Source organism: Poecile atricapillus, chromosome Z (genome assembly GCF_030490865.1).
Source record: "Poecile atricapillus isolate bPoeAtr1 chromosome Z, bPoeAtr1.hap1, whole genome shotgun sequence".
In the NCBI taxonomy this organism is placed as follows: domain Eukaryota; kingdom Metazoa; phylum Chordata; class Aves; order Passeriformes; family Paridae; genus Poecile; species Poecile atricapillus.
In genome coordinates this window covers 31,121,802-31,148,425 of record NC_081289.1, presented here as the reverse complement: position 1 = coordinate 31,148,425, position 26,624 = coordinate 31,121,802, and the positions used below count along the sequence as shown (strand labels likewise).

Here is a 26,624-nt window from a genome sequence, read left to right as displayed (position 1 = left end):
AGGAGGAAGAAAGCTTCAGGATATCCTCTTCAGCAGATTTTTCTGTAGTCTAACACCTCATTGATCACCTCAGTGATAATTTCTATGTCTGCAAATCTTTATGAAGAGTTCTGTTCTTTGCAGGGCAGGTCTCTTGTGCTTTCTGACAGAAGAATGATTTCAACTTCTTTTGCCTGATGTTTCAGGCTTTCCTGGCTCTGCAAGCAATAACTCTGTATGTGCATTGATAGACACTGATGTGAACACTGACAGTGTTTGGTGATGGAGAGGGAATCTTCCCCTTTGCACCTATTCCCATGGTGCCTCTCCTTAAAAGAAAGTGTATGGAAAGAGGTGTGTGTAGGTACTGGCAATAGAGGCTATGATGTAATTCCTAATACTCTGATCATCAAATCCACAAAACCAAGCTTCATGTGGTGTTTCGCAAGTTAGTTTCAATATTCCATTCTGTAGCAGGTGAATTAACTGCTTGACAAGTGACTTTCAGCCCACTGCCAGCTGTTTTTTCTGTGAATTTGCTGTAGTCCATCTAAGCCACTGACCTTCTTAGCTCTGACAGGCGCTGGATGCACACAGACCTGAGGTTAACCATACGCCTCTGCATTGGAACTTCTGTTTGCTTTAGGATATGCTTTGCAAAATGCTGATCTGCAGACAAAATCTCTATCTGCTGACTCCAAGAAAAATGTTTAGAATTCTTGGGATCAAATGATCTATCAGCTAAGCATAAGGGGATGTTTCAGACTGTTGTACAGATATTTCTGGTCTGCTGGTTCAGGATTCAGCCCCAGCATCTGAAGGGATTTCAGTTGTTCAGAGGCCTTCTTATGAAGGACAGACTGTTTGAGTAAGACCATTCTGTTGATGCTGATTCTCATGTTATCCTTCCATCTCTGGCACTTGTTTCTGGTTTCAAGACCCTTGAAGTCCTCAGATCTTCCTTGTGTAAGTCACCTTGGTCACAGAGAGGAAGGTGGAAAATCTTGTTAGGAGTGAGCCATGATATTGAGGTGCAGGTATACAATTACTTGAAAGAAAAATGAAGATGTTGTTTGCTTTGCAATCTTCAAAGTACTTTTACTGGTGCTGAAAGGAGCAGATATATCTCTGCCTATATCTGATGCAAGAAGGTCGCATGTATGAAGGAGAGCAGTATGGTCTTTGTCTGGAAGCGCAGTTCAGGGACAGAATGTTTCAGCTCAGTGACTGCAAGCATGGACAATCACTGTGTGAATGTTCAAATGGACAGAAGTATCATAGAAAAACATCAGGTCCTTTTACTTAACTGTTCCCTTAAGTTATGTGGTCTGCATATGTGTTGGCATTCTAGAGAAAACTGATGCTTCACCTATCATTTCACTGTTTTCTCATAGTTTCTCATTGTTTTCAAGAATTTAATACAAGAATCTAGTATACGACATGCTATTAATCTGGATTGTACTTTGATTGTATCCAAGACCATTAAATAGTTTGTTTAATAATAAAAGTTTAGAATTTGTGACTTGTTTTTGATACGTACAGTGAGTGTAACTAGAAAAATATTTTTATTGTTAGATACCAGCGAATGGGAAAATTCTCTTTGAAGTACAAGGGTTAGATGCCAATGAGAAATACATATTTGCTGTCGCAGCATATTCTTCAGATGGAAAACTTATTGGGGATGCCATTGGCCAAATGACTAAGCCAATCCTTGCCTATCCACCCCTTTCTGCTACTACTGTTCGAGCATATTTAACTCAGGTAGGGTTAGAATATGATAATGGACCCCTACTTCCATTTGGTTGTAGTTACTTGTTTTCAGTCGTTCTAAAACTGCATCTGGTAACAACTTGAGACCTTCTTGCCTTGATAAGCACAAATCACAATTTTAACATAAAAATAGTATATCTAAGTAAGTTGATTCTTAATTCAAAATTACCAGAAATGTCAGGTTAAGTGGAGAGGACTTGGTTTTCTTACCCATCTCTGTTTTAAAGTCTGCATTTTACTTCTTGCTTCTCTCTTTTTTTTTTTTTTTTTTTTTTTTTCATTTTTGTGGTTGAGACCAAGTGCTAGAAATAATTTTGTTAGTCATTATGGAACAAAAAATGTTATTGAACTTAGCAGGTGTCAAGCCATTTTCATATTGAAATTAGTTTTGTAGTATCTTGTGAGAGACCACAATGGTTGTCAGATTACTATAATTTTCTGTGTTCTTACTGAAGGATATTTAAAACAGATTGTGACACAGAGGAAAGTGAAATTGTCTAGCCCTACAGAGAGATCATTTGGAACAGTTAGAAGCTTTCCTAAAATAGTCCAGTGTAAGATATATCCACGTGAATTTATGCCTACTTATTTGGCTTAGTTTACATGCTGTTATTCAGAACTGAAGGGCATTCTGCCTTCAGTATTAGCAAAAGAAAAATGAACCTAGATTAATTTATATGCCTTCAAAAACTTCAGCACAATGCCTGTAAGGTTTTCCACACAGGGCTGTTAGAGCATTGGTCAGCAATCAAGGAACTCCTTTGCTTTCTCTGATACTGAATCTGAGCTGCTCTAATATTAGTAGGATCCAATTGTTGCTACATGTATTTTCTTCAACTATGGCAGAATATTCTTAGAGAAATTGTAAATTTACATGTGGGGAGTTTGAAACATTATTTATCCTATAATTTTATTTGGCTTGGTTATTTCATGAGCATGTCAACTCATTGTTTGTTTGTTTTGTAGGTAGCCTATCAGACGGGCAACTTTAGATTAGCCAGAGCAGCATTTTCACCAATGTGGGATTACTTTGTTTTGGATTCTTCGCTGCCTCCCAATGCAGCTGTTATTTCTGCAAGGAGTAATTTGACTATATCTGAAAAAAGGTAACTGGTGAAACAAAATTATAGTTAATTCGTTATTTATAATTATTTTCTCATTATAGATGTGCAAATTTTATTTAGAAGAATTTCAAGTTGTGGAATTTTGTTCAGGCTTGTGATATGAAAAACGTTCTGAAAAAAAATTATAATTAGCTGAGGATTTTTATTATTTATGGAACTGCTAACATTTGCACACCTAATTCTTTAGAATGGCTGCTGTTTTCTTAAGATAATTGTGAAATATTTCTAAAGTGGGTACTAATTTTGTGTGATGGATTTTCATGAGCAAAGTGTATCATATGCACTGGGTTCCTGACTTTCCAATTAAGGGAGCAATAGATCTCAGAAACTCTGAACATTTTGCCAAGAACACCAACCAAAATAGGTAAATGTTTGCTAATTTTATTTTGGGGTGGCTATATAATGTGCCAATAATCTTTGCACATGCTAAAGGGCTTTAGAGATATTTAAAATTAATTCTTTTATGAAAAAATATCAAATGCTCAGCCATAATTATGTAAGTTTTTCATAGCCCAGCTAAAAATTTTGTGGTTGCATTTACTGAAATTCAGTAGATTCAGGTTTGGAAATACATCAAAACTCAATTTAATCCCAGATAAAAGAATTTTTAGGAGATAATAGACATGAAATATTTTTTAAAATAGTTTTATATGTAAGTCAGCTATTTATGATTTGATAATGAATTAATATCCAATATAACTGAATACAAATGATCAACTTCACCATCTGCCTTTTAAGTGCCACCACGTGTCTGATAGCTGACAAAGAGATGCACCAAGGGGCTTGATGTTACATGCCATAGCAGCACTTGGGATTTGCACCCAGCCTGTGGACTCCATAGATGCTGGCAGATAATTACTACACATCCTATTTAATGATTGTGTGGGGTTTTTTAATCTATCCCTGGCCTGGGAAACAAAAGCAGCAATAGTCACTGTGCTGTTTTCTGCATTTGTTTTGTCATTATATTTTTTTCATAGGCATTTTTTTTTAACATATCCACCCCTAGAGATAACATTGTAATGAGTCTATTTTCAGATAAATCAGATAAAGACAGAAAATTTTAAGCAGCTGTGCAAACCAATTTCAGGGATTTTGCTTTTCTAACAGTTATGGCCAAGCCTCTTTTTTATTTTTTATTTTTATTTTTTTTCCAATTAACATGGAAGATTCTCACGGCTGCGGTATCGGGCAGTTTCACTTTTACTGAGCAGTAGGTAAGAAATTGGACTTGCTAAAGGGACAGCAGAGGGAGCCTAAAGGAAAGAAACCTGTGTTTCCAGCCAGAAGCCCTGGTGGTGGTATCTTGGTAATGTCAAGTATGTGAATGCATCTGTTTGATCTTCCTTCTCGAGTTTCAGTCTTTTTCAGGAAACACAATCGAGGAGAGGAAGGAATTCTTATACTTCAAAACCATAGGATTTTTCCTGTAACAAAAATATTAAAAAAATACAGCAAGTACAAATGCCTCTCTGTGCCCAGTGAAGGAAAAAAACAACCAAAATTATCTTGACAGAAAAGCAAGCAAAGGAAAAGAGATTCTTTTGAGACTTGTAATACAAGACAAAAGTGTTGAAAAGGAGTCTGTTAGTAATACTTAGTAATGGACTTCAGAACTGCTTGTATCATTATCAGAATACAGAAGAACAATGTGTAAAAGGAGACTGAAAATAAATGAGCTGTAGCATCTGAAGTTTTCAAAGACAGTTCAAAATTGCTTTCACTGTATTAGATGATGTGAATAAGGAAAAGTCATAGATTCGTAGAAAGTGGATAGCAATTTCAAAAGAAGTCATATTTTTATTTATTTCATTTATAATTTAGAAATTTCAAGCAATTTTTCAGTTTTATATGTAACTCTTATTTCCAGAAAAAGTTATACTAATCCTTTTTGTCCATAATTTTAAAACTGAAGACTTCATTTTATTATAATGCAGTGTCAGGCATGCAAGATTTCAATCATAATTAACATGCTTTTACCGTTCTTTTGCTTTTGTATTTTGTAGGTTATGTTTTAAAGCTGTATCTCAGGCTTCTCCTATTACCTTGCACCTCTTTTTGAGGAATATATTTGCTGTTTCTGACATCAGTGTCATGGAAGGAGCACTCTTCTGTGATTCCATCTGTTCCAATGAGATATTTTATAAGGAGCAAGTATGTGTGGTTTAAAACAATATACTGGATTTGATTTTACTTTTTCATCATTGCAAGATATTGCAAGATAGATGTGGCAATCAACTAATCCTGTTTACAGAATACTCCATTTTCTGTGGGTTACATGGCCTTTATTTCCTTCTTTCTGAAGTATTTCAGAAGCTGTTGGCTATTCAGATCCTGCTGGAATGATGGTTTCTGAATCACTTATTGCCTAATCCGAAGCCAATCCGAAATCCTACTGAAGGATTTTTCTTTACTTCAGTGGTGGTAGACTATAATATAAGAAAGAAGTATAATAATAGTTATTTTTGTCCTGTTAAGATCTACCTTTAATTTTTAACCTTAAACATTTATGCTATTTAATACATATATCTTAATCAAGATGTGACTTCTAACAGGGTTTCATGGTTTTAATATACTAATATTTTATTTCAGAGTTTTTTATAGTATAATGGCATGTTAATGACAAAAAACACCCTTTCTTTTTTATTTGGATAGTCAAGCTTTGCCTCCTGTTTTATTGCATTCCTATTCTGTTCCTTTCTTTGCTGAAGTACTTGTAAAGTATGTGGGCAGTTCATTATGCAGTGACTTTACAAGATCAACTCTCACTTGCAAGGACTGCAACAGATAACTTGATGGCAAAGAAGAATTATCCTTCCCCTACCTACTCTGAGAGACTAGCATGTGAAATTTCTGCTCCGCATAGTGTGAGGTTATTAATCAGCCTCAATTTATAAACTATATGGGCAAACTCAGAGGGCACAATTAGATCAAGAGCAATCGTTTCCTTTAGTATCAGGAATAATTTGTTTTTAATATACTTCTAACAGGTGTCAATGTAAATTCGCTTTTAAACTTTCATCTTATTTGCTGCTTATCCTGCTTTTTAAATGGCAATAACATCTGTCTTCTTCCACTCTCAAATGATTTAAACTACAGAATGCATACTTAAATCAAAATGTGTTTTTCTTTTACAGGTTGCTAGATTAGCTGAATGTGAAAGAATGACTGTGGCAATTGAACTTAGCAACTGGTTGAACAATGCAAGTTACACCCTGCAGTCTGTTGTACAATGTTATGGCCTCCTTGCCCCACTTATTTATCACAAGATTTTTTTAGTGCCAGTAGTTCAGGTGAGAGCATTTTAAGACATAGCAGCTGTCAGGTTCTGCAGTGATTCAAATTAACCTTTTAATAGGCAGTACAGTTGGAGAGATAAATATCTATGTTTGCCTTCTTAATAGCTGATGAAAGAAAAGCCTTTTAGAGTTTTATATGTCCCCAATGCATGTAAGTTAGGTATAAGCTGCACACATTCTGCTCTCAGATATGGTGAAGTAACTGCAGAGTATTGATTGTTTCTTCAGCGTGATTGTTGGTATTTTAAACTGTAGCAGAATCTACAATGTAATTTCTACTTGAATGTTATTTGCAGATGGCAATTTTGAGGAAACAAAAGCAGCATTTGCCTGTGGTTCTTTTTTTATTTTTTAATTTTTAAATTTGGAATGTTTGCTTCATATACAGTTTTGTTTTCTTCTTAAAGAAAAGAAAGCTATTCAGTGATTTGATAATGCAGTCTTTCCGGAAGCAAACACCTTTTCTTCAAAAATAGAGTACCTATCCTCCCATGCCATTTATGAAGCAGCAGATGTGGTTTTTAGATTGAGCAAGCACACAGTGGAAATACACAAATCTTTTTCCTGTAATTAGGTAGCTTTTTTAGGTAGCAGCAATAATAGTATATTGGCTCTGTGAGAAAGGATGAGGTGACTGCACTGCAGGTGAGGCACAGACCAGTAGCATCTGAGTATGGCAGACAGAGCAGGGTGGTGGTAAGAGGATCCACTGACAGTCCAGAGAACGTGAGGTTAGGGGGCTGGCCCAGTGTCCATCCAGGACAAAAAGTCAGGAGATGCAGGAATTGAAGCCAGAGGCTGGAGACAAAGCTACAACACAGCTCCAAGGTCCATCCAGGACAAAGAACTGAAGACCAGCACAGCAGTTCTGGAGGCTTGTGCCTGAGCTTGATTGGCACTCTTGGGCCCTGGGCAGAGGGTGTGAGGGGAGATCTCAAGTTAAGTAGTCCCCAGTGGGGGACTACTGGGGCACTTAGGGCCCTGGGAAGTTTTCAGGAGTCCTTAGAAAAAAAAAATAAAATCAGCAGTTTGAATACAGGGATAGCTTCTTGCTTAAGACATTGTTGGCTGTGGTCTCCAGCTAAAGGTACTGGTACAGCCACTGGAAATGGCTCCTGTTTCAGATTTCATAACTAAAGTGAAAAAGAATTTATCCACATGTTCTTTTCATTTCTTATGGACAAAATTGGGGAAAGAAGCATTTTATATTTACAGCATACTGGAAATATTTCTTTTTTTTCATTTGAAATTCTTACCATCTCAATATATTTTTAAACAGTCCTCCAACAGGATTATGTAATCTCACTGAATTAAACGTTCTTGGAGTCCGTGTTGGTTAAATCAGCTAAAATATCCATCATGTATTTATATACTAATATCTGGGATTTTATGTGAACATGTCATTTATTCCAAAGGGCTGTGGTTGAAATCCTGACACTGCTCAGTTAAATGGAAATTATATTATTGGCACTTGTACAGCTAATGTTTTGTCCTATTCATTAGGTTTCAAAGTATTTTCAAGGTTCACCATGAAATACAAATGGCTGTACAGAGATACAAGCTTCTAGGTATGCTTCAGACTCCAAACTTTCTTTTTAACCCTTGTATTTTCAGATCCTGATTAAATGCTTGGCTGTTCTCCAAGAAATTCCAAGTGCTACTTTGCAGAGGAGACAGGAAGGATGTTATGAGAGTATTCAGCATATGATAGCTTGTACTTCATATCATACAGCAAAGGTATGGTTCATATTTTTGTGCTTAGAGATGAATTTGAGATATAGCTCTTGTCATTTAGAGAAAAAAAAAAAGAAATTTAGTAAGCTGGCCTTCAGAATGATATCTTAGAGATCCAGCTATCTTTAATAATAAAAGCATACAAATATTTATTAGTATCTTTGAATCAGTGCATTTTTATAACAATGCATTTTGACTTTTTTCTATTTATTCTGGAAAGAATCTATAACTATTAGTCCATGTCATCAGATCTACATTTTTATATGTATATTTTTACATGCAAGGTAGTACTAATTTCAATAAGGTACATGTAAAATGTAAGTTTAAATGTTTATTTATTGCAAATAAACCATATTTGTAGTTTTAATCAGATTAACATATCTGTTTTAGTTGCTAGTTAGATGCAAGAGACTTTATACTGTTTAGTCTTGCATGCTGGCAGAAATAACAACACCTTGACTTTCAACCATAATACATATTTGTAGATGACATTTATGATTTAGGTACTCAGTCTATTCAGTGAGATAAGGAGAATGACGGTACTGGATTTTTTCCCTCGTGTTTAGAAACATGCTGCAGTTCATTACTCGCTATCAGAAATGTGTGATACTGAAAAAGCCAGATTTCCTCTAGCTTTGGGTACGCTTCAGCTAAGAGCTCATACTGAAGCTGAGCTGTGGCTAATGATCTGAGGTATTCCCCTGTGCTGGTGATTCCTCAGCTTGGTCTTCATAGGAGCTGAATCTCTGTGCTTACCTCATGAGACCAGATCAGTATCAAATAACCCTAAAAAGGCCAGCATGGCTGTGAGGCCAGGAGCCAAAGGCAATGCCATGGCTGGCAGAGCAGCGCCTGGTATTGAGGTTCAGCCAGGCATCCAGATTATCAAGTAAATTTGTGGTGATGAGGCAGGTCAGATTTGAAGCTGGGAAGTCAGTCCACAGATCATGATAAGGCCTGGTGAGGTGGCCAGGTCAGACAGAGCCCAGCAGGCTGGTCTGTCATGATGGGAACAGTCTGATGTCAAGCTCAGAAGCTGGTCCATGGGCCAGGTGCCCAGTCTAGTGGATCCATTGCCACACCCAGGCATAACTTGGACCAATCTGGAGGACAACATTCCTGCCATATAGGAGCTAGCAGGGACTGTAGGCTTAGACTTGAGCTGAGAGGGAGCTCCTGGCCCCACAGGCGTGAGCCCCAGGTGACTGCTATCAGGGCCAATAAAGCATATTAGATGACTTGAAACCTTGATTAAGTGTTTGTTTGTTGTTGGATTCCTCAGCTTAATGTCTACCTACTTATATTGCTGATTTTTTTTTCCTTAGAGATAGAATTTCAACAGGATAGCATACAGAATAGCAAAGAGAATGAGTGAATTGCAAAGGTTTCTCATTAAAGCATGGTATATGTTTTTCTTTTGACTTACAGTCAGGTCATGTACTGTGTTTATCCTAAGGTAATCTATACACGTAGGATCAAAAAAAAGAAGATCTTAATGTGAAGTTAGCTTGCACGTAGTAGAAGCACTTGGGTCTTTAGAACTCTATCTGAAGAAGATAAAGCCATCTAAAAACATTTGCTACACTGTTAATTTATAAATTTCGTAATTTAAAAATAAATTTCACCAGTCCTTTCACTAATACAGTTGGGATTTTAAAATGTGCACTTGATACCAGAGAGGTAAATGAGGATCATTTAGTTACCCTTTATGTTCTTTGATAGCAGTACTGCCTGAGAACAGGGAGAGTGTCAATCACAGCAATAGATACTTCTGGGTAAATCTTTCTATTCTCTGAGGGTTAAGCTAAGCAGAAGTAGAATGCATAGATAACAGATCTGCAATTCCAATTATCTTACATATCTACAGTCCTGTGTTTTTTTTTATTAAAAGAAACTTGCATATTGAGTAATTAATTTCTATTTATAGTACTCCTGCATTTTGACAGTTATAAGTAGACAGTAATGAAATATTGCATATTATGTAAACCAAAAAATGTATAACAGATGATTCTTTTATAGGTACTACATTCATGGAAAGAATATGAACTTGCAGTAATTATCATTAACTATGGGAAAAAATTGTTGATCTCACCAGCAGTTTCACCTGGCCTATCAGGAAATGTGGAAACTAAAAGAGCACACAGTGGCAAAGAGGTAAAAGTAGTTTCTCTGGTTTTTACTTTCTCTTTTCTCTAAATTCTGTATTCTATTATTTTGAAGACTAGATTTATTAGTATTTTTGTTCTAGAATCATAGAATTGTTTGGGTTGGAAGGGATCTTAAAGATCATCTAGCTCCAACCCCCAGCCTTGGACAGGGACACCTTCCACTAGACCGGGTTGCTCAGTGCCCCATTCAGCCTGGTCTTGAACACCTCCTGAGGTGGGGAGTCCCCATGCTTGACAAAATCTGCTGTGCTAAAAAAATCATGAACATAATTTTTATTTCACCACAAAAAAAAAATAAGACAATTTGATGAAATTATAAAATATAGATTTAGAAGACTTGGGATTTAAGCTAATTTCTACTATTGACAAGCTGATTTTAGCTAAAGCTAAGCTTTCATAACAAAGTATTCAATATTTCAGAACCATTCCTCATGGGCATCCCATTTAGCAGCAATGAAGAAAGCAGCAGAAAATCTGAGTAGTCTTGAATCAAGTCTCCTCAAACTGACAGAACCAGGTGGGTGTACTGTTGAAATACTTCTTACCTTTGTCTGTGGAGTTTCCTATAGTTTGTAAAAAAAACATTTACTGAAGAAGTACTTTTATATCTTTCATGATGAATCAACCAAAGCAATAATGATCTTGGTAATTATCACCTGGTAGTGAGTGATGTGTGTATTTGTATTTTTTGTAATTTACACTGGAACACTCATTTCTTCTTTGAAAGGAATATTCATTTATGAACAGTTCTGCAAATACCTATGTTCTTCCAATATGCTTGAATTGGATTCCATGTTATTTAGCCTTGCTTTATCTCCTTATATCCGAAAATGCTATGTTCAAAGCCTATTTGTAACTTGTCTTAATACTCTTCCAATGCTCGTAGTAATGACCACTGCAGGAAATTTTAGTGGAGAAAACTCTCCCTGAAGGAAGTTAACATAAATTGTCCTTCTTGTGTGGGAATTGCATGCATACTAGTATTTAACTACCTTTTAACTCAGGAATGAATATACGAATTTTAACATATCTTAGAGTCTGGATCAAGCACAAGAATTTTCTGGCTTATAATCCTGCCTAAGTTAGATGAATTAACAAGTAAGAATTATAAAGAAAATTTGGTTAGAACTTAAACTCAGAGACACTACTGATGTTTTCCCATTATATTTACATGGTATCTTGTACTCTTTGGAGTACAAGATAGATTCAGTATAGAACTGTAAAATAATGTAGGTTGGAAGGCATTTCTGGAAGGTATTTATTCCAACCCCCTTCTCAAAACAGGTTCAATTAGTTCAGGTTGCTCTGAGGCTTGTCCAGTTAAGCTTTGAATCTTTCTGGAGAAAGAGATTTCACAACCCTTATGGGCAACCTGTTCCAATAGTTAACCACTCTTATGGTTAGAGAGGTTTTCTTTATATGTGTTTGGAATTTTCTGATTTCTGGCTTCTTTCAATTGCCTGTTGTGCTATCAGTGAGGACAGTCTCCACATTCTGTATTCCCCCTATTAGGAAGGTGTGGATTCCTCTTAGCTTTCTTATCCTAGAACTGAATAAACCCAGTTCCCTCAGGTTCTTGTTTTGTCATGCACTATAGCTCCTTATCATCTTGGCTGTCCTTCACTGGACTTACTCCACTGTGTCGGTGTCTTTACTGCAGTGCCTAAACCCAGGCACAGTAACCCAGATGTGGTCTCACAAGTGCTGAATAGAGGGGAATAGTCATGTCCCCTGACCTGCTGGCCTTGCTGTTTCTAGTATAGCCCAGTATGCAACTGCCCTTTGCTGCACACCCCTCATGTTCTAGTTGTCATCCATCATATCTGTATATACATTTGTTCGAAGAGGAAGCATTCTTGTGAAAAATAGGACAAGGGCTGATGGTCAAATTCCATTAATCTGTGCAATAATTTTTACTTCATTTTTGCTCATGTTGATGCCTACATTCCTGTAGAACAAGTCACATAAGGAAAGAATTCTGTAAGTTAATTGAAAATCTTGTTGGTTACTTAATAGAAATTAAATTAATGGATTGATCAGTTAGGAAAAAACCCCACATTTTCAGTAGCTAGCAAATAATTGATGACTGAAGTCTGTTCTGTTGTTGAAATAGCCTATTTGTCAATAGTTTCAGGATACAAATTGAGAAGAAGCCTTTTGGTGTAGGTATGCATAACTGACAACTGTCCGAACAATTATGTATGAATGGTTTAGGGCAATGTGCACACCTGTAGGGCTTGCTGCTAAAAATATTTTGGAAAAAGCCTTGTCATAGGAAATCTTTATAATTGGAGCAGCACTTAGCGTTCCATTGATGATAGTCTACAAGAAAAATGGAAAAGAGCTGAACCTGCTTCTTTCAAAAGAAGAGAAAACCAAAATATTTCACACACAGTACAATTCAAATTCTGAAATTTCAAATTTTCCCGATTAAAAAATTTTGGGACATATTTTTCTTTGTGAAAATGCGTATTTGGAGCATATTGGAACATATTTTGAACTTGTCACATGGGAGAGAGTACTTTAAAAGGATTTCCTAAAAAGTCTGCTTTTCCTGTTCTGACTTAATTGGACATTATTTACATTCAACAGACCTAAACTGACGGCTCTTACTGGAGGTTGTAGCTATTGATCCACAATTACAACTGGTTCCAGAGCGCATTTTTAATCTTACTTTTTTCAGGGATTTGCTGCATTGATGCTTTTCAACAACAGGACTTCTCTATACACCAAATTTGTAGGTTGTATTTCTTTATTAAGGAAAAATAACAAGTAGTACATGTAACATTGTTTTGGTGCTCATTAGTGGGTAATGCAGTTGTGTTTAACTGCTATTTTATGTAAATATTTTATGTAAATATTTTATATAAATATTTAATATTTATAATAATAAATAAGAAAAAAGAATCTTCTACCTATTTACATTACCCATATACAGATCATGAATGCAAGCATTAGTCAATAGCAGTATCATGTGATCAGTTCTTGCTGTATAGCCTTAAATACATATTTTGACATGTCCTTTCTGCACATTATTCTTCACGTATGATTTTCATGTCTCTTTGTTAGAACTCTGATGAACTCCAGACATCCTCTGTATTAGTCTAGTAACTGTAAGTTCATCACTCACATCAGCTCTTACTTGAGTTGTACATCTACTTACATTAGAAGAAAAGAGCAAGCATTTGAATTTCTCTGTGGATGACAGTGAGATTTAAAAGCAAATTCTGTGCTAGGGAAGGATTTTTTAAATTTTCAGTTATAGGTGGAGTTTCTATTGTATGTTCTCACTGCTTTTCATAATGGATTTCATTTGCAGGTCCTGGAACACAGCTTACAGGAAAGGAATATTCTTTGTTCCTCTACCCTGTAATTTCATGTTGGACATCAGAGCGTGCTTATCGAGAAGGTAGGGATAGCTGGTGTTTATATTAATTTTAAAGGCCCCTTTACTTCAGAAAGTTGTCAGTAAAGCAATCTCATTCTTGCTTGGAATAAGCTCTTGGGAATGTTATCTTCATTTGGTTCTCAAATACACAAAAGCAAGTGAAACATAGCTTATAAAAAGTTCTGAGTATACACACACTGAGAAGTGAATGCAACCCCAATTATTTGGGGTGTTGATGCTACGTATATAAAATACTAATATTTTAAATTAAATCATGTTTGTTTTGTAATAACCTTAGAAACAATTAAATTTTAAAAAAAAATGTGCCAAGCTTTCAAAGATTCTCTTTGTATGGGATGTTCTTTTAAAATTGAGATACCCCATTTCCACATTAAATTATTTTACTGGACGAAGAATTCACAGAAATCTCTGCTTCTATAATGTTTGTAATTCTAGGAGTGTATTAAATAGAGTGAGCTTGTGATTCTGGATGCCCAGTCACAAGAAACATTTAACAACTGCCATTGTGTATCCCTGACATTAATGTCACTATGAGTATACAACATGACATAAGTAAGTGCTTTGAGACATACATAGCTGTAATTCTAGCTGAACTCAGACTCCTGTTACACCATAAACACCTGTGTTATTTGTTACTTTATTTCAGTGCTTAAATTCAAAGGGCAAAAACGTTTCCTTGAGTTCTTTGTTCAACTTTTGCACAAAGTCCTGAATGAAGAGAAGTTTCAATGTGTTCTGGAGTGGGCAGACAGTATGGAAGATTTCTTGAAAAGGTAGATCTCTGTTACAGTAGTAGTGAAAAACTACTACTTAGGCTCATGAGAGTCACAGTTACAAAAGAAACTGTAAATCTTACCTGTCAGAAGACCCATCAGGAATAATTTCCCTGACTCCTAGTCTGCAGAAATTCCATGAACACAGAGGATTGTACAGCTACAGTAAATACTGTATTGTGACTTGACCGTACATGGAGATGTAATATTTTGGTGATTTGCCATATTATTATGGGGTGGTGGCATAGCTTGGGAAGGTGCAATGGGTTAGATCAAAAGCAAACTGATCAGGGCCTATGATAGTGTCAAAAAAAATTCTATGGGGAAAAGATAAATGGAGCCAAATTGTAGACACTTACCTGAAAAGATCTTCTTTTTAAAAAAGCAAATCAGTATTTCTAAAATATAGGAAAGGAAAACAGTGAAAATGAGATGTATATTTTAGGGAACAGGAATTGTGATTACAAGAGACCAAAACAATAGAAATTCTGTGCATAATTCTGTTGCATAATTTGAGTAATAAGGAAAACTTTTGTTTTGCTAGGCATTAGGAAGGCGATTTAGCTGTTACTCAAAAATTCAGATTTCTATAATAAACCTTGAAAATTAACACTTCCTGTTTTCTGAAGGGGATGAAGAAAAGAAAACCTTCTGAATTTAAAACTGCAAATGAAATAGAAATTGCATATTGTGCTCTATATGTTCCCAAAGATAGTCTTTTATTATGAAAGGAGTTTAACATGATGAATATGATGATGATTTTAAAAATATTTTTTTTCAGGAGGAATGAGAACTTCTTTGGTACTGATGGAATTTCAGCACAAGCAAAATCTCTCAAAATTTCTCTGGGAGAAAGCACACGTGCTTCAGGAGTTCAGAAGGTAAGTTTTTTTTTGAAGGAGTTGTGTGTTTTTACTGGGTAGCAATACCATAAGAACAAAATAAATTTTTAAAAGTTGTCTCATAAAAACCTCATCTGGAGACATCCATAGTTGCTAAAATTTAGGATGGAAACTCTAGTCCTCTGACTGAGCACAGCTGACCTCTGGACTCCTAAGACCAGGAAGAAAGGTTGGCATGGGATTCATCTGAAAGACCAACAGTTTTGAGAATTTGAGATGAATCAGAATAAGGCATTCCAAAATCAGAAGAAACTTGCCTTTCCTTACTGCCTTTATAATAACATGGTGGTAATAGGAAATGTCTTGGATCCCATCACATTCAGAAAAGGAAATCAGCTCAGGCCTTTTTGTACAATATGTACTTGCACTTTTTTTGTGAATAATTGTTCTTGGTTAACTCCTTGTGCAGATATTCTAATTGCACAATAAAGGCTTTTTGTTCAGAATTAATTTAAAATAAATTTTTGCTTTTACTGGAAGATACAAATAATGTTAATGGATTTATATTATTTTGGAGGAAGTGTTTTCTCCCACATTATCCTCTAGTAATGTTGTAATACTGGTAGAATCTGAGCTAGATTAGTAAAAGAGTTTTCCTATCTCAGCTTTTGCATTTCAAAGTTTTACTTTGAATATTAGGAAAAGAACTGTCATTGTTTCTGTGATGAAAACACTAGTAGATGAAAGATGTTTATGGAAATGTTTAGGGACCTGGCTGGGTTCTTTGTGTCAGGCATTTGATGTAATTTCCAGAAAAATGATGAAATATTTCTTGTGCCACCTTAGTTTGACAACCATTTGCAGGATATTTTTATGTTCTGTTCCTACATAAGCCAAACTGCTCTATACCTCAAGTAATTGATAATGTAGGTATAAATAATTATTTGAAGTATATTTAATATTTTGATGCAAGATTTTTTTTAAAGGGAAAGGACACCTCACCTTCAAGGAAACAAAAGGCATCACCTTCGAAGAAACCAACAAAAAAAAACATGCCTAAGAAAGGACCTCTTAGAGAGTATTTAATGAAAAATCCAGATGCAATGAGTTCTCCAGAAGCACAAAAGTAAATGAACACATTTGTCAGACTTATATACAGAAAAAAAGATTTTGACTGAAATTTAGTTTACAATTAAGTGTGTATTTTAATTTTTGTTTTATATTGAAGAGACTAATTTCTGCACAGGCCTATCAATTTTCTGATTTAGTTTAGTATAAAATTGTTTTCCATTCAAGGAAACAAAATCTGTTGCATTTCTGTTTAAGAAAATAGCTGTTAAAGATTTCAAGTATTTGTATTAATAATAATTAATATTAATACTAATATTAATAATTAATAACAATAATTGTGTTTCAGTTGTGTTAGCTTAAGCATTTTGATTCATCAAGGTGGAAAGCTCTGTTAATCTGTGTATTATAATGCTTTTCAAACTGTGTTGGGGAATTTACCTGTTACAAAGCTAATAAAAAGTATTTATTGTTTCCTGTTTTTCAAGTAGTTTCAGAATACTTTTTGTGGTCCTTGTACTAGTCTTTTTGGACTATCTGTTCTGTAGCTTCCAGAAAACCTGTTTTTTGATTAAAAAAAAAATTAAAAAAGAAAGATATTCATTCACCTCTTCTTCTGGCAGATATTTGTATTAAACAACCTAAAAAATTTCCATATAATCTTCTAAATATTCACCTAAGCCATCTAAAAATGTTACTATTCCTCCTTGACAGAAGAAACCCTGTCTTATATAAAATTATTTCCATGGCTTTCAGCACAAGAGGGGATGCTAAGCCTATCTTGGGTTTTTATCAGCTACTCTTTTGTGTCATGCATAATGGTAATGCTGCATAATATAATCAAAATCGTATGTGGTATACTTTTCTGCCCATAATTTAAAGGTGGAAAACAGGCACAAAAATAATTTAGATTTTAATTTTAAGGGATCAGTTTACAGTTAATTACTAAAAAAAGAAAAAATGAGATTTGGTTTGCATATAACATGGTATGTTTGTGAAGTAATACAGAATTTTTTAATCTGTCAGGGAAACTAAAAAACCTTGGCTGGAAATTAAAGGCAGGCATCCAGATTTGAAATACTGTGTTCTCTTCATAACGGAGGTTGTTAACTACCAAAGAAAAGCAATAAAAAAAATTATCCAGATTTACAGTATAATAGAAGACCCTCCTAAATTGACTTTGAAGCACGTTGTATTTGCTATAATAATCTGTTTGTACAATTCAGGTACAAATAACTTTAAACTGAGCTAAGCTTTTTAAAGTACTATGACAAATATCGTATAGAAGTTGATAAAATATAAAATAGGATTTATTGTGTGTTAAAGATTAAGTGCACTTAAAGAGGGAAAGCACCGTTGCTTTTCTCAACTAAAGCAAAAGTCTTTTAGTTAGAAATATGTCATATGCTTATGTGCTTATGAATATAAATCTGGGGATATGCAACAGGATACTTCTGTGTGTCTTTACCAGGACTTTCTTTTCTAGAGCTTCAAGAAAACAGAGTTTCACTTTTTGCTGCTTCATATGTTTTGGTTTAGGAAAGGCAAGGATAAATTGAAGAAATTAGCTCATCAAACCTTAGTGATGCTGCTGAGTAAATACATAACCCGAAGTCAGTTTTGTCAAATGTGTCTTGAAGAGATGCCCTGGAAGTCTCAGATGAATATCTATCTGGCAGTTGCACACTACCACTTATTTAAAAAGAACCTCGAAGAGCAATATAATATTGGAATTAGTGGTTCACAGCATTTGGAGAGGTACGTCTTACTGCACTATCAGTGATTGCTATTAATATAGATAACTGTGCAGAGAGACCTGAATTACAATATATTCATATGAACAGTTCAGCTTTCAAATACAAATGAGTTGTTACTATTTAAATTGTTTTTCTTTACATCCTGTGGACATCAGGGACAGTTTTGATTGCCAACTTCATTGGTGAGATGAAAGCTTTGAAATATACTATACTAAGTTACTTTTTGGTTGCTTCTAACATTTGGCTATCATTCATTATTTCTTATTCCTAAAGCTGCTGGAAAGTAATCACTTCTGAGAACCTGAATTTTGTGTATGTATTTTAAAATACTTTTTGATATTGTATGTGGGGTTTTTTTGGTGTTTTCTTCTCTTTCTCCCATTCTGCAGTTACAATATTTTGGATCCTGAGATATTCTCATTAAACAATTCTGGTACTGTACTGGCGAAAGATGCTGTAGAGGATAACATAGGAAAATCAACTACTTCTCTCCTTGAAAAGTCAGAAGTGACTGAAACCCAAATCTGTAAGAATTTTTATTGGTGCACAACTGAAATCAGTTTCAACTTTTTGTTTCTCTTGATTTCTGTCTGTCTTGACCTCCATCATTAGTTGTCCACACCACCTTTGGAAAAACAGTCAGTCATGCCAAGTTAATAGAAGGCATTTCTAGGTTTAAATTGTCCTCTATATTTTTGTGTGGCATACCTTGTATAACAGAAGTCATAGCAAGTGATGTGGCATATCTAATAATTCTGAGCATTGTTTAATCTATTAATAAATATGTTACAGTTTATAAATTAGTTATTCTTTATCCTATACTTTATTAACAAGTTTGTAAGTTTAAAAAACATTAATGATACTAGCTTTAGGTTTGCAGATACCACACCACCTACATATATTAAATTGATAATATTCTTAATTATTCTGAATGCATTGATAATTTCTTTTAGTTTCTGAGGTTTGTAATTGGTTGGTAGTTTCCTTTACATTTCCTAGCAGGTCAGAATTTTCCTGAGTCATTCTGTAAGTAATTTTTTAAAGTTATAGGATAAGTTTATTACTATCTTTCAAATTTTCAGTAGAATTTAATTTTCCTTCTCTGCTTTCTCCCCAGTGTTTTTCTGTGTCAGAAGCTATCTTCTTATTTTCTAGAAATTTTATTTCATTTCTCTATCGCATTTGAAATGTATTATTATTATTATTATTATTATAGCTATTTTTAGTCCTATGAGGAGGTTCCAACAGGAGCCAAAAGCTCCTTCTCTGGGTAATTGTGAAATGCAGGACTTTGATTTCCTCAGATATTAGTGATAGTGTACAAGTCAATGTACCTGTATCTTTTCAATAGCTCTTCAGGGACACATTCTTGCCACAGCAGTAAAGGTCAAAATTCTCCTGTCTTTTCACACAAGAGTTCCTTAGATAAAATCAACTGTCCCCTTTGCCTTCTCCAAGGAGGTGTGACAAAAACTAGCACTTGAATTCACTTTGCAACAGCCTGCTTTTACAAAAACACCTTTGCCTTCATGCTTACCAGTCACTGAGAACCACTGAAATTGGCTGAAACCTGATAAAAGTCCTGCTTACTATCTCTTAGCCTTTGCAACAATTCTGATTGAAAGGATTACATAAAATGTGTAATTTGCCATCGATTTCAAATGCTGTATAGCTTGGAATTAGCTTCTGCCTGAAATCTATAGTTCAGATATTGCCAAACCCCACTACCATGAACCTTTGCTTTTCCCCATGGGGGATATTTGATGGCGAATAAAATAATGAAGGAATCCTACACATACCACAGAAGTTTTCTGAAATCTTCATTTCTTCCTAACTTCTCCTTTAAGAGGTTTCTGTTTAAGAAAGATTCTTGCAAGCTTGCCAAGAGATTTCTTGCCATGGTGATTCCTTCGTAGAACTTAAATGAGGATTGTGCTTTGGCTTTGACGCTGAAGACTGTTTGGTACCCATTATGATTTTGCTCAAACTTTTTTCATCCCTGCTTCTCCCAATTCCTAAGTAAAACCATCTTATATTTTAAATATCATAACCTTACAAACGTGATAACCTTAACATTGGCATTTCCTAACATTTAAGTGTTTAGCTGCCTTAGCAGCTAGGAAAATCCTAGCTGACTGTTTTTTTCTTTTTTTGAGAACTTCAACTCAATTTTAACAAGTGAACTTTTTGTTTTCAGTTACAGATAAATCTTCTAAGAACAGAAATAAACGGGGTCGAAGTCGAGCAACAAAGACCCCCAAAGAACAGGGCCAGTTTCCATCGGATACCCTTTTACTGAAGCATTTTACAAGCATCTTCTTGCATTTGAAAAGAGCAGTGGTAAGACGTGGTTGGTTTCTTATTAAACTATATATTACTAAGCATTGTGTTACAATACTTACTACTTCTTACATGAGGAGACCTCACACTTCAGAAAATGAAAAAAATTTTTACTGGTTAAAAGTAATGTTTTCTTACCTTCTGAAAAATATCCAAATACAATGTGTGAAATGTCAGACATCACTTGTCATAATATATATTTCTATCAAACTTACAATAATTTATAAAATTGTTCTATTTTTCATTCTACCTTTATAACTTTCCTTCTCATGTTTTTTAATTTTTTCTGAAAATACTTGCAGGCTTACCTTTCCCTTTACAGGTCTTGGTGAATGTCACACTAGAAACAGGAGAACCAGGGATTGAAGGGAAATGCAAGCTAACTACTCTCCTCATAAAAACTTCTAAACTCAAGTAAAAACACACATATATGTGGTGTGAATTAAATTTTAATTTCTTATTCTCACACCAAAACCTATGAATAATATAAATTATAAATTAGTGCTTCCATGAAAAGGTAAAAATTAAGGTTCTATAATGCCTAGACTGTAATTCTGAAAGACTACTTATGCTAAATTTTTCAACAAAAGAATGAAGCTTTTAATTTTTGCACTTTGAAGGTATAATTATATTTTGAATGGTATACACAGGTTCTTGCTCACCGTGGTGGCCACTGGACATTGCTTCAAAATGCTTGTCGAGAACTTTGGAACTACACTCAAGAATTTCAGTTGATTGCTAACCAGTCACATTCCCATACAGATGCATTTCCCATCACCTGGGATATTCTTCAGAACACCATTTGGTTGCCATTTTATTTTGCTTCTGACATGATCATTGATATGATAGTTGACCTACAGGCAAGCAGTTCTCTTAAGGTAAAAATTACTTTTATTAAGACAATTCTTTATTATCACATTTTCACTAGAGTTTTCTCTTTCTTGCAGTATATTCTGGTATCTCCATGTTGTTCTCTGTAGCAAGTTTTTAGATGATTACAGTACTTTCTAATCTCTGTAATAGATTTCTCCTTAAAACACATTTGAAAATAACAGGTATAATAATGTTTCTTCACTGTAGATTGTGGATCCCGAAGGAGACTTTTGCATTCCCAGTTGTTTAGGAGGTATTGTGGATGAGAATGGTGGTTCTAATCTTCATCCCCAGCCTCCCCTGGATGATGTGAATGTGGTTGATCTGAGATGGATATGTAATCTGATTCTTAAAACAATAGAATTGTTATATCAAATGAAGAAGTGGGAAGCACTGGTACACATAGCTGTACAATTTAACATATTTACACAGTAAGTTATACGAACTCTTAATAAAAACTAAAAAGCTAACATATCATTTAGTATACCATTATATTGCTTAATTACAACACTTTATTTTTTCTTCCAGTGAGAGGTTCACAGAACAAGTGAGTCCACTGCTGGTGTATGCTCAGAGGCAGCTGATGGAAAGGATACAGCAGTTCAGTGGCCCAGACAGCCATGAATCTCATGTCACAAAATATCTGTCTGATGACGCATGGAAGGTGAAACACAGATTTATTTTTGGGGCACTGACTCTTTATGTGAACTAAATGTGGAGTAGCAATTTCACTGATTAGATTAATATGCTTTCTCACAGTGTTCCCAACTAGTCAGTTATAACAAACTAATGAACATAATTGATCTAAGTGCATGAAAAGGCTTGTATGATGTGATTCCAAGAGCAGCAGGTGACCCAGAAGGCATTTCTTCCATGCACAACAAACCCATTCCATATTATAAGCCTAAATATAATTTCATGTTGTTTCTTGATGACTCTTTTAATCTTAAAACATTTATTTGGATATTGCTTTGTTTCTATATTGGAACACCGCTCCAAAAATTAATAAAATGGAGTTAAATGAAACACTGACAATGCTGATAAGAAACTCTAAAAAACTTGATCACCACCAAAAAATCCCTAAGCAGCACAGCAAGTTCCTCTCGTTAAAAGCCATGGCTCTTTTTCCAAGCGCCACTTGGAAAATTTTCATTGAATTAGCTATTAGAAATTGGAATTTTCCTTTTTCATTTTTATTTTTTTTAATGTAAGGTTTCTTGCTAAGAAGTTTTGCTGAAGTCAGTCTCACTGTAGGTATTTTTAGGCTGTTTCTATTACTAATGTAAAGAGAGGACTTGAGGGAGAGGAGAGAGAAGTGGGGTTTGGAGTACGAAACAGGTTTGTTCTGAACATGAACATGAACATGAACATGAACATGAACATGAACATGAACATGAACATGGGGTTGAGGAGCCACTGCCTTGCCTAGAGACAGCACACTGGTGCTCAGGGTTTGCAGGGACTCTGAAGGCACTGGTGGCTCGCAAGGGCAGCTGGGGTGCTCTGTATTCTCTGTTTCCTGCTGACTCTCTCTGGCCCAGCTGTTCAGAACATGGTACTTTATCTACAAAAGGGCACCATAGCAAACCACTTCATAATGCTGGTAACTGAGCTGTCAAAGAGTAATCATAGTTTTGAAAGATAGTTTACAGATTAAAGACTAGTGCTAGCTGCCAGTAGTAAGGATTTCAGGTAAGAAATTTGGAGCTTATGGCTACATTTCATCAATCAGTGCCATTCAGAGAGTCTAGAACTACTTCTGTTGGTCCTTGTGCTTCTGAAGTGGTGTAACTACATTAGCAAAATAAAAAGTCTGTCGTGGATTGGTCCTTTATTGGAGTCTGGAAGTTTGCTTCTCTGCCGGAGAAAGCTCTGTTTTTACTTGCTTAGAGCTATTTTGTATCTCCTGATGTAGCTTTACATTGTGTTTCCGAGGCAACGTCCTTTAGGCATGCTTATGGTGACAGGTTCTGTGCAAGCATGCATTCATCTGGAGAAAATAAGGTGCAATATTTGCAGAATTTCAAGGTGTTTCTCATGATCATGGCAAATATCAAATAAGAGATAAGTTTAGTGCAGTCACTTTGAAGCACTTACATCCAATATTTAGGTGTGAATGTTTCACCTCTTACTGACAAGAGTAGTTATGGGCCATTGGTGTCTTTCTTAATTTGTCCTCTTTTTATTTTGTCATATGACAGAGTATATAGATATTTAGCTGTAAGAGCCAAACATTGAATTTTCTTAACATTGTTCAGTTATCATGAAACAATTCCTGCTTTTTAGATGAGTTGCAGAAACTACATAGGGTACAAATTACAGCTGCCAGTTGCTCGTTCTGCCAGTGAAGGGGTTTTTCCTGGACGTTTTTTCAGTCCTGAGACAAATAACAATTCTACAGGTAAGAGCAAAATGCAGTATCTTGTGTTCTATTTTCTTACAAAGTTTTTTCTTTGTTTCATGCTGGATTTTTTAATTTTAATTCTGTTTCTCCTCCTTATCATAGTTCTTCCACTTCTCCTACAATGTGTCTTTTATTTCAAACTGAGCTTTTTCTTCAAATTACTGTTCTTGATATTTTGGATGGATTGCAATGTTGTCAAGATATTCAATTCAATATTCAATATATATCAGACTATGTCTGAAAGAAAAAAGAAAAGCAGGTGCCAGATGACCTACAACCTGTGAGGCAGTGTGGTGGTCTTGGGCCAGTTTTCTGTTGCAATTTTTGCATATCCCACAATATACCCAGAAATTAGTGTGAATCAGCACTGTTATTGACAGAATTAATGTTCCTAGTGGTTAATAATTTGCTTTAAGTCACAAAACAACAGGAAAAAAAGGGAAAAATTTTATTATACTATAGTTTGAAGTTGTGAAAATGTTCAAATATGTTTTACAGGGTGATTTACTAAAAATATTTATTTATATATTACAAAATTTTTCTCCATAATTATTAATTCCTTTTAGATCACAATCAAGCAAAAGACCTTTTAGTTTGTGTGCCTCTTGATGTGAATGATACACTGAAATGCTTTAGAGAAACTCTAGAAAAATCTAAATATCAAAGCAGAGCACTGAGACACAGCAGAAAACTACTTTCTTTGTTTCTTGCACACACACAAGGTGAGTGATTCATTGAAGTGTTTCTCCCTTAATAAAGTCATATGCCTTTGAAATAGTAAAGAGTGAAAGGAACAGATTTTTCTAAATTTAAGTTTTAGTTCATTTAGGAAAAAAATATAGAATATGAAGTTAAATTTGAAGTTCTATGAGCACAAGCTCTAAACCTTATTTCCTATCGTTTGTCTAATAGTTGGATGATAAACTTTTGTTCATCCAGATGTGTCACCTGTCTGTCTGCAGCCATATCCATGTCCTGACTGGCAGATCTTCCCAAGTTTATTTTCACTAACAGAGCACATATCCTTTGGTTACACTGACCAGTGAATTATGTCCAATAAGTTTTATTAGAAGACACATAGAATTATAGCACAGGAAACCAAATAGAGATAGGGCACACAGGAATTTTAAATTTGTTCAACTAATATGGTGTGGAAATGTTTGGGGTGCTAGAAATAGTATAATACTTTGCTAAACTGATCATATAAATCACTTTTCTAATCTAGAAAATGCTGGAAGAGCAATCAGCAGTCATATCTCCTCAAGTAGAAAGCTGAAATTTAACATGGCAGATGAAGTGATATTTCTACCAACACCATGTGACCTTTCTCAAGAAAAATACAGTTTCTCCAGTACGGTTGAGAGTAGACCAATACCAAGGTCACAGCTTTCAGTAATTATCTCTTCCTATGAACAAACAATAGGTAATTTTTTTCATAAATTTCTGCTTACAGCTAAGAAGTAACATTCTGCCTGTGTTTATATATATTTATTCCATTGTTATTTTCCTCTGTTAGACAGCTGAATCTGTCTGAAGGCTGGTTTCCAGGAATATACAACCTTCTTCCTCATGACTGAGGAAATCTGCTTTAGGTCCTAAAAAAGCCAGTAGTTGGTTCATAATTTTTACAGTTACCTCATTTTATGAAAAAACATTACTTCAGTGATGTTATGCTGATTAATCCCCAGTTGAGAATCTGATGTAATGCTTAGCAGATTCTGTGCATTTGAATATATGACTTGGCTTCCATCTTACATTCTGGTATAGTTTTACTCAATACAGTCAGAGCTCCTTGTGACTACCTGTATTTGCTGTGTGGCTAAACAGGTCAAATGCACTAGGTCAACAGATGCTCTAGGTGGTTTTATTTGCAGCATGGATTCCAAAGATGAGTCTGTGAGAGTACTGCTGTGGTGTATGCAGGCAGAGTTGTTTAGCAGGGCCAGTGATCTGCTTTCCAGTTTATCTTGTGAAAAGGAAGAAATTTTAGAGGTCTGGAAAAACAAAATTATAAAAGATTAGGTAAACAGACCCATATATCTTATTTTTGCTCTCAAAGTGAGTTGAAATAAGAAATGATACATTTGAAGGTAAAATATACAAGATAAATAAATTAAAAAAAAAAAATTGTGCATTGAATTACATGTGAATTCATGTCCACTCATGCCAAATTTGTTCAAGGTTCAGTAACCGATTTAATGATATGACAATGGCTTTTTTTTAATTGATTGAAAATAAATTACAGGAATCCTTGAAACGAGTAACCAGAGAGACCTCAAGGTGCAGGCTCTCCATGAACTTGGAAATCTTCACTTTTATGCTGGAAATAAAAGGTACATAGTTACTGGATTTAAAAAGATAAAAGTTTCAATTTTTTTAATTGTCAGCCCTATACACCTCTACTATCATGTAAGTTCTTGTGCTGTCTGCTAATCCATAGATTTTTTTTCATCTACTTACTATTAGCTATATTTTGAGAGGGCTTTTTCCTAGACATTGTTTATTTTTCTTAGCTATCTAGTTGCCATTAAGGAAATTAATAGTGCATTTTTGTGTTTTTAAGAACTAATGTTGATGGCTTGGTGATTTAATTTGAGTCCAAATAAGTCTCTTGACCAGAAATGGTATATTTTTTTGGTGTTGTAGAAACTATATTTCAATTTTTAACCCAATCAGAATTAGTTAAATCTCAGTCAGTAAAGGAAAAATGAGACAGGTCTTATCTTCCACTTCAGAAAATGTCAGCAATGTGATGGTATTTTCTATGTTACAGAGCTGCTTTTAAATATTGGTGTCAAGCCCTTGATGAAACACTCAATATTGCTGATGCTCTTAACACCTGGCAAGAGTTAAGTTTTCAGAAAGATGCTACAGACTGCTTTGCAGTTGGAAGATCAACTGATATGAGTCAGAAATTTCTTTCTCAGGCTGGACCTTGGGGATGTTTACATGCAGCAGTCCTAGTGGCTAAGATAGCTCAGTAAGTATCTTATCCCTATATGTATTTCTATCGTATTTTAAGAAAATTGCTCATCCCAGATATGAGGCAACTTCAATTTAATTAAAAACCAATAATGAGATGTT

At 34.9% G+C, this 26,624-nt stretch overlaps 1 protein-coding gene across 1 annotated transcript in view; it reads left to right on the top strand.

The window, feature by feature from the left end:
* Nucleotides 1–26,624, top strand: part of LOC131572564 (cilia- and flagella-associated protein 54-like) — a 101,538-nt gene that overhangs the window by 34,009 nt on the left and 40,905 nt on the right. Inside the window, 22 exon segments of the mRNA XM_058825814.1 lie at nt 1,555–1,740; nt 2,716–2,855; nt 4,880–5,027; nt 6,011–6,166; nt 7,787–7,909; nt 9,926–10,066; nt 10,495–10,591; nt 13,394–13,483; nt 14,130–14,256; nt 15,038–15,137; nt 16,085–16,224; nt 17,706–17,924; nt 18,313–18,449; nt 20,121–20,263; nt 20,914–21,141; nt 21,344–21,567; nt 21,665–21,800; nt 23,423–23,537; nt 24,107–24,262; nt 24,766–24,963; nt 25,786–25,873; nt 26,314–26,520. Of these exon segments, the coding sequence (XP_058681797.1) occupies nt 1,555–1,740; nt 2,716–2,855; nt 4,880–5,027; nt 6,011–6,166; nt 7,787–7,909; nt 9,926–10,066; nt 10,495–10,591; nt 13,394–13,483; nt 14,130–14,256; nt 15,038–15,137; nt 16,085–16,224; nt 17,706–17,924; nt 18,313–18,449; nt 20,121–20,263; nt 20,914–21,141; nt 21,344–21,567; nt 21,665–21,800; nt 23,423–23,537; nt 24,107–24,262; nt 24,766–24,963; nt 25,786–25,873; nt 26,314–26,520 (3,299 nt within the window).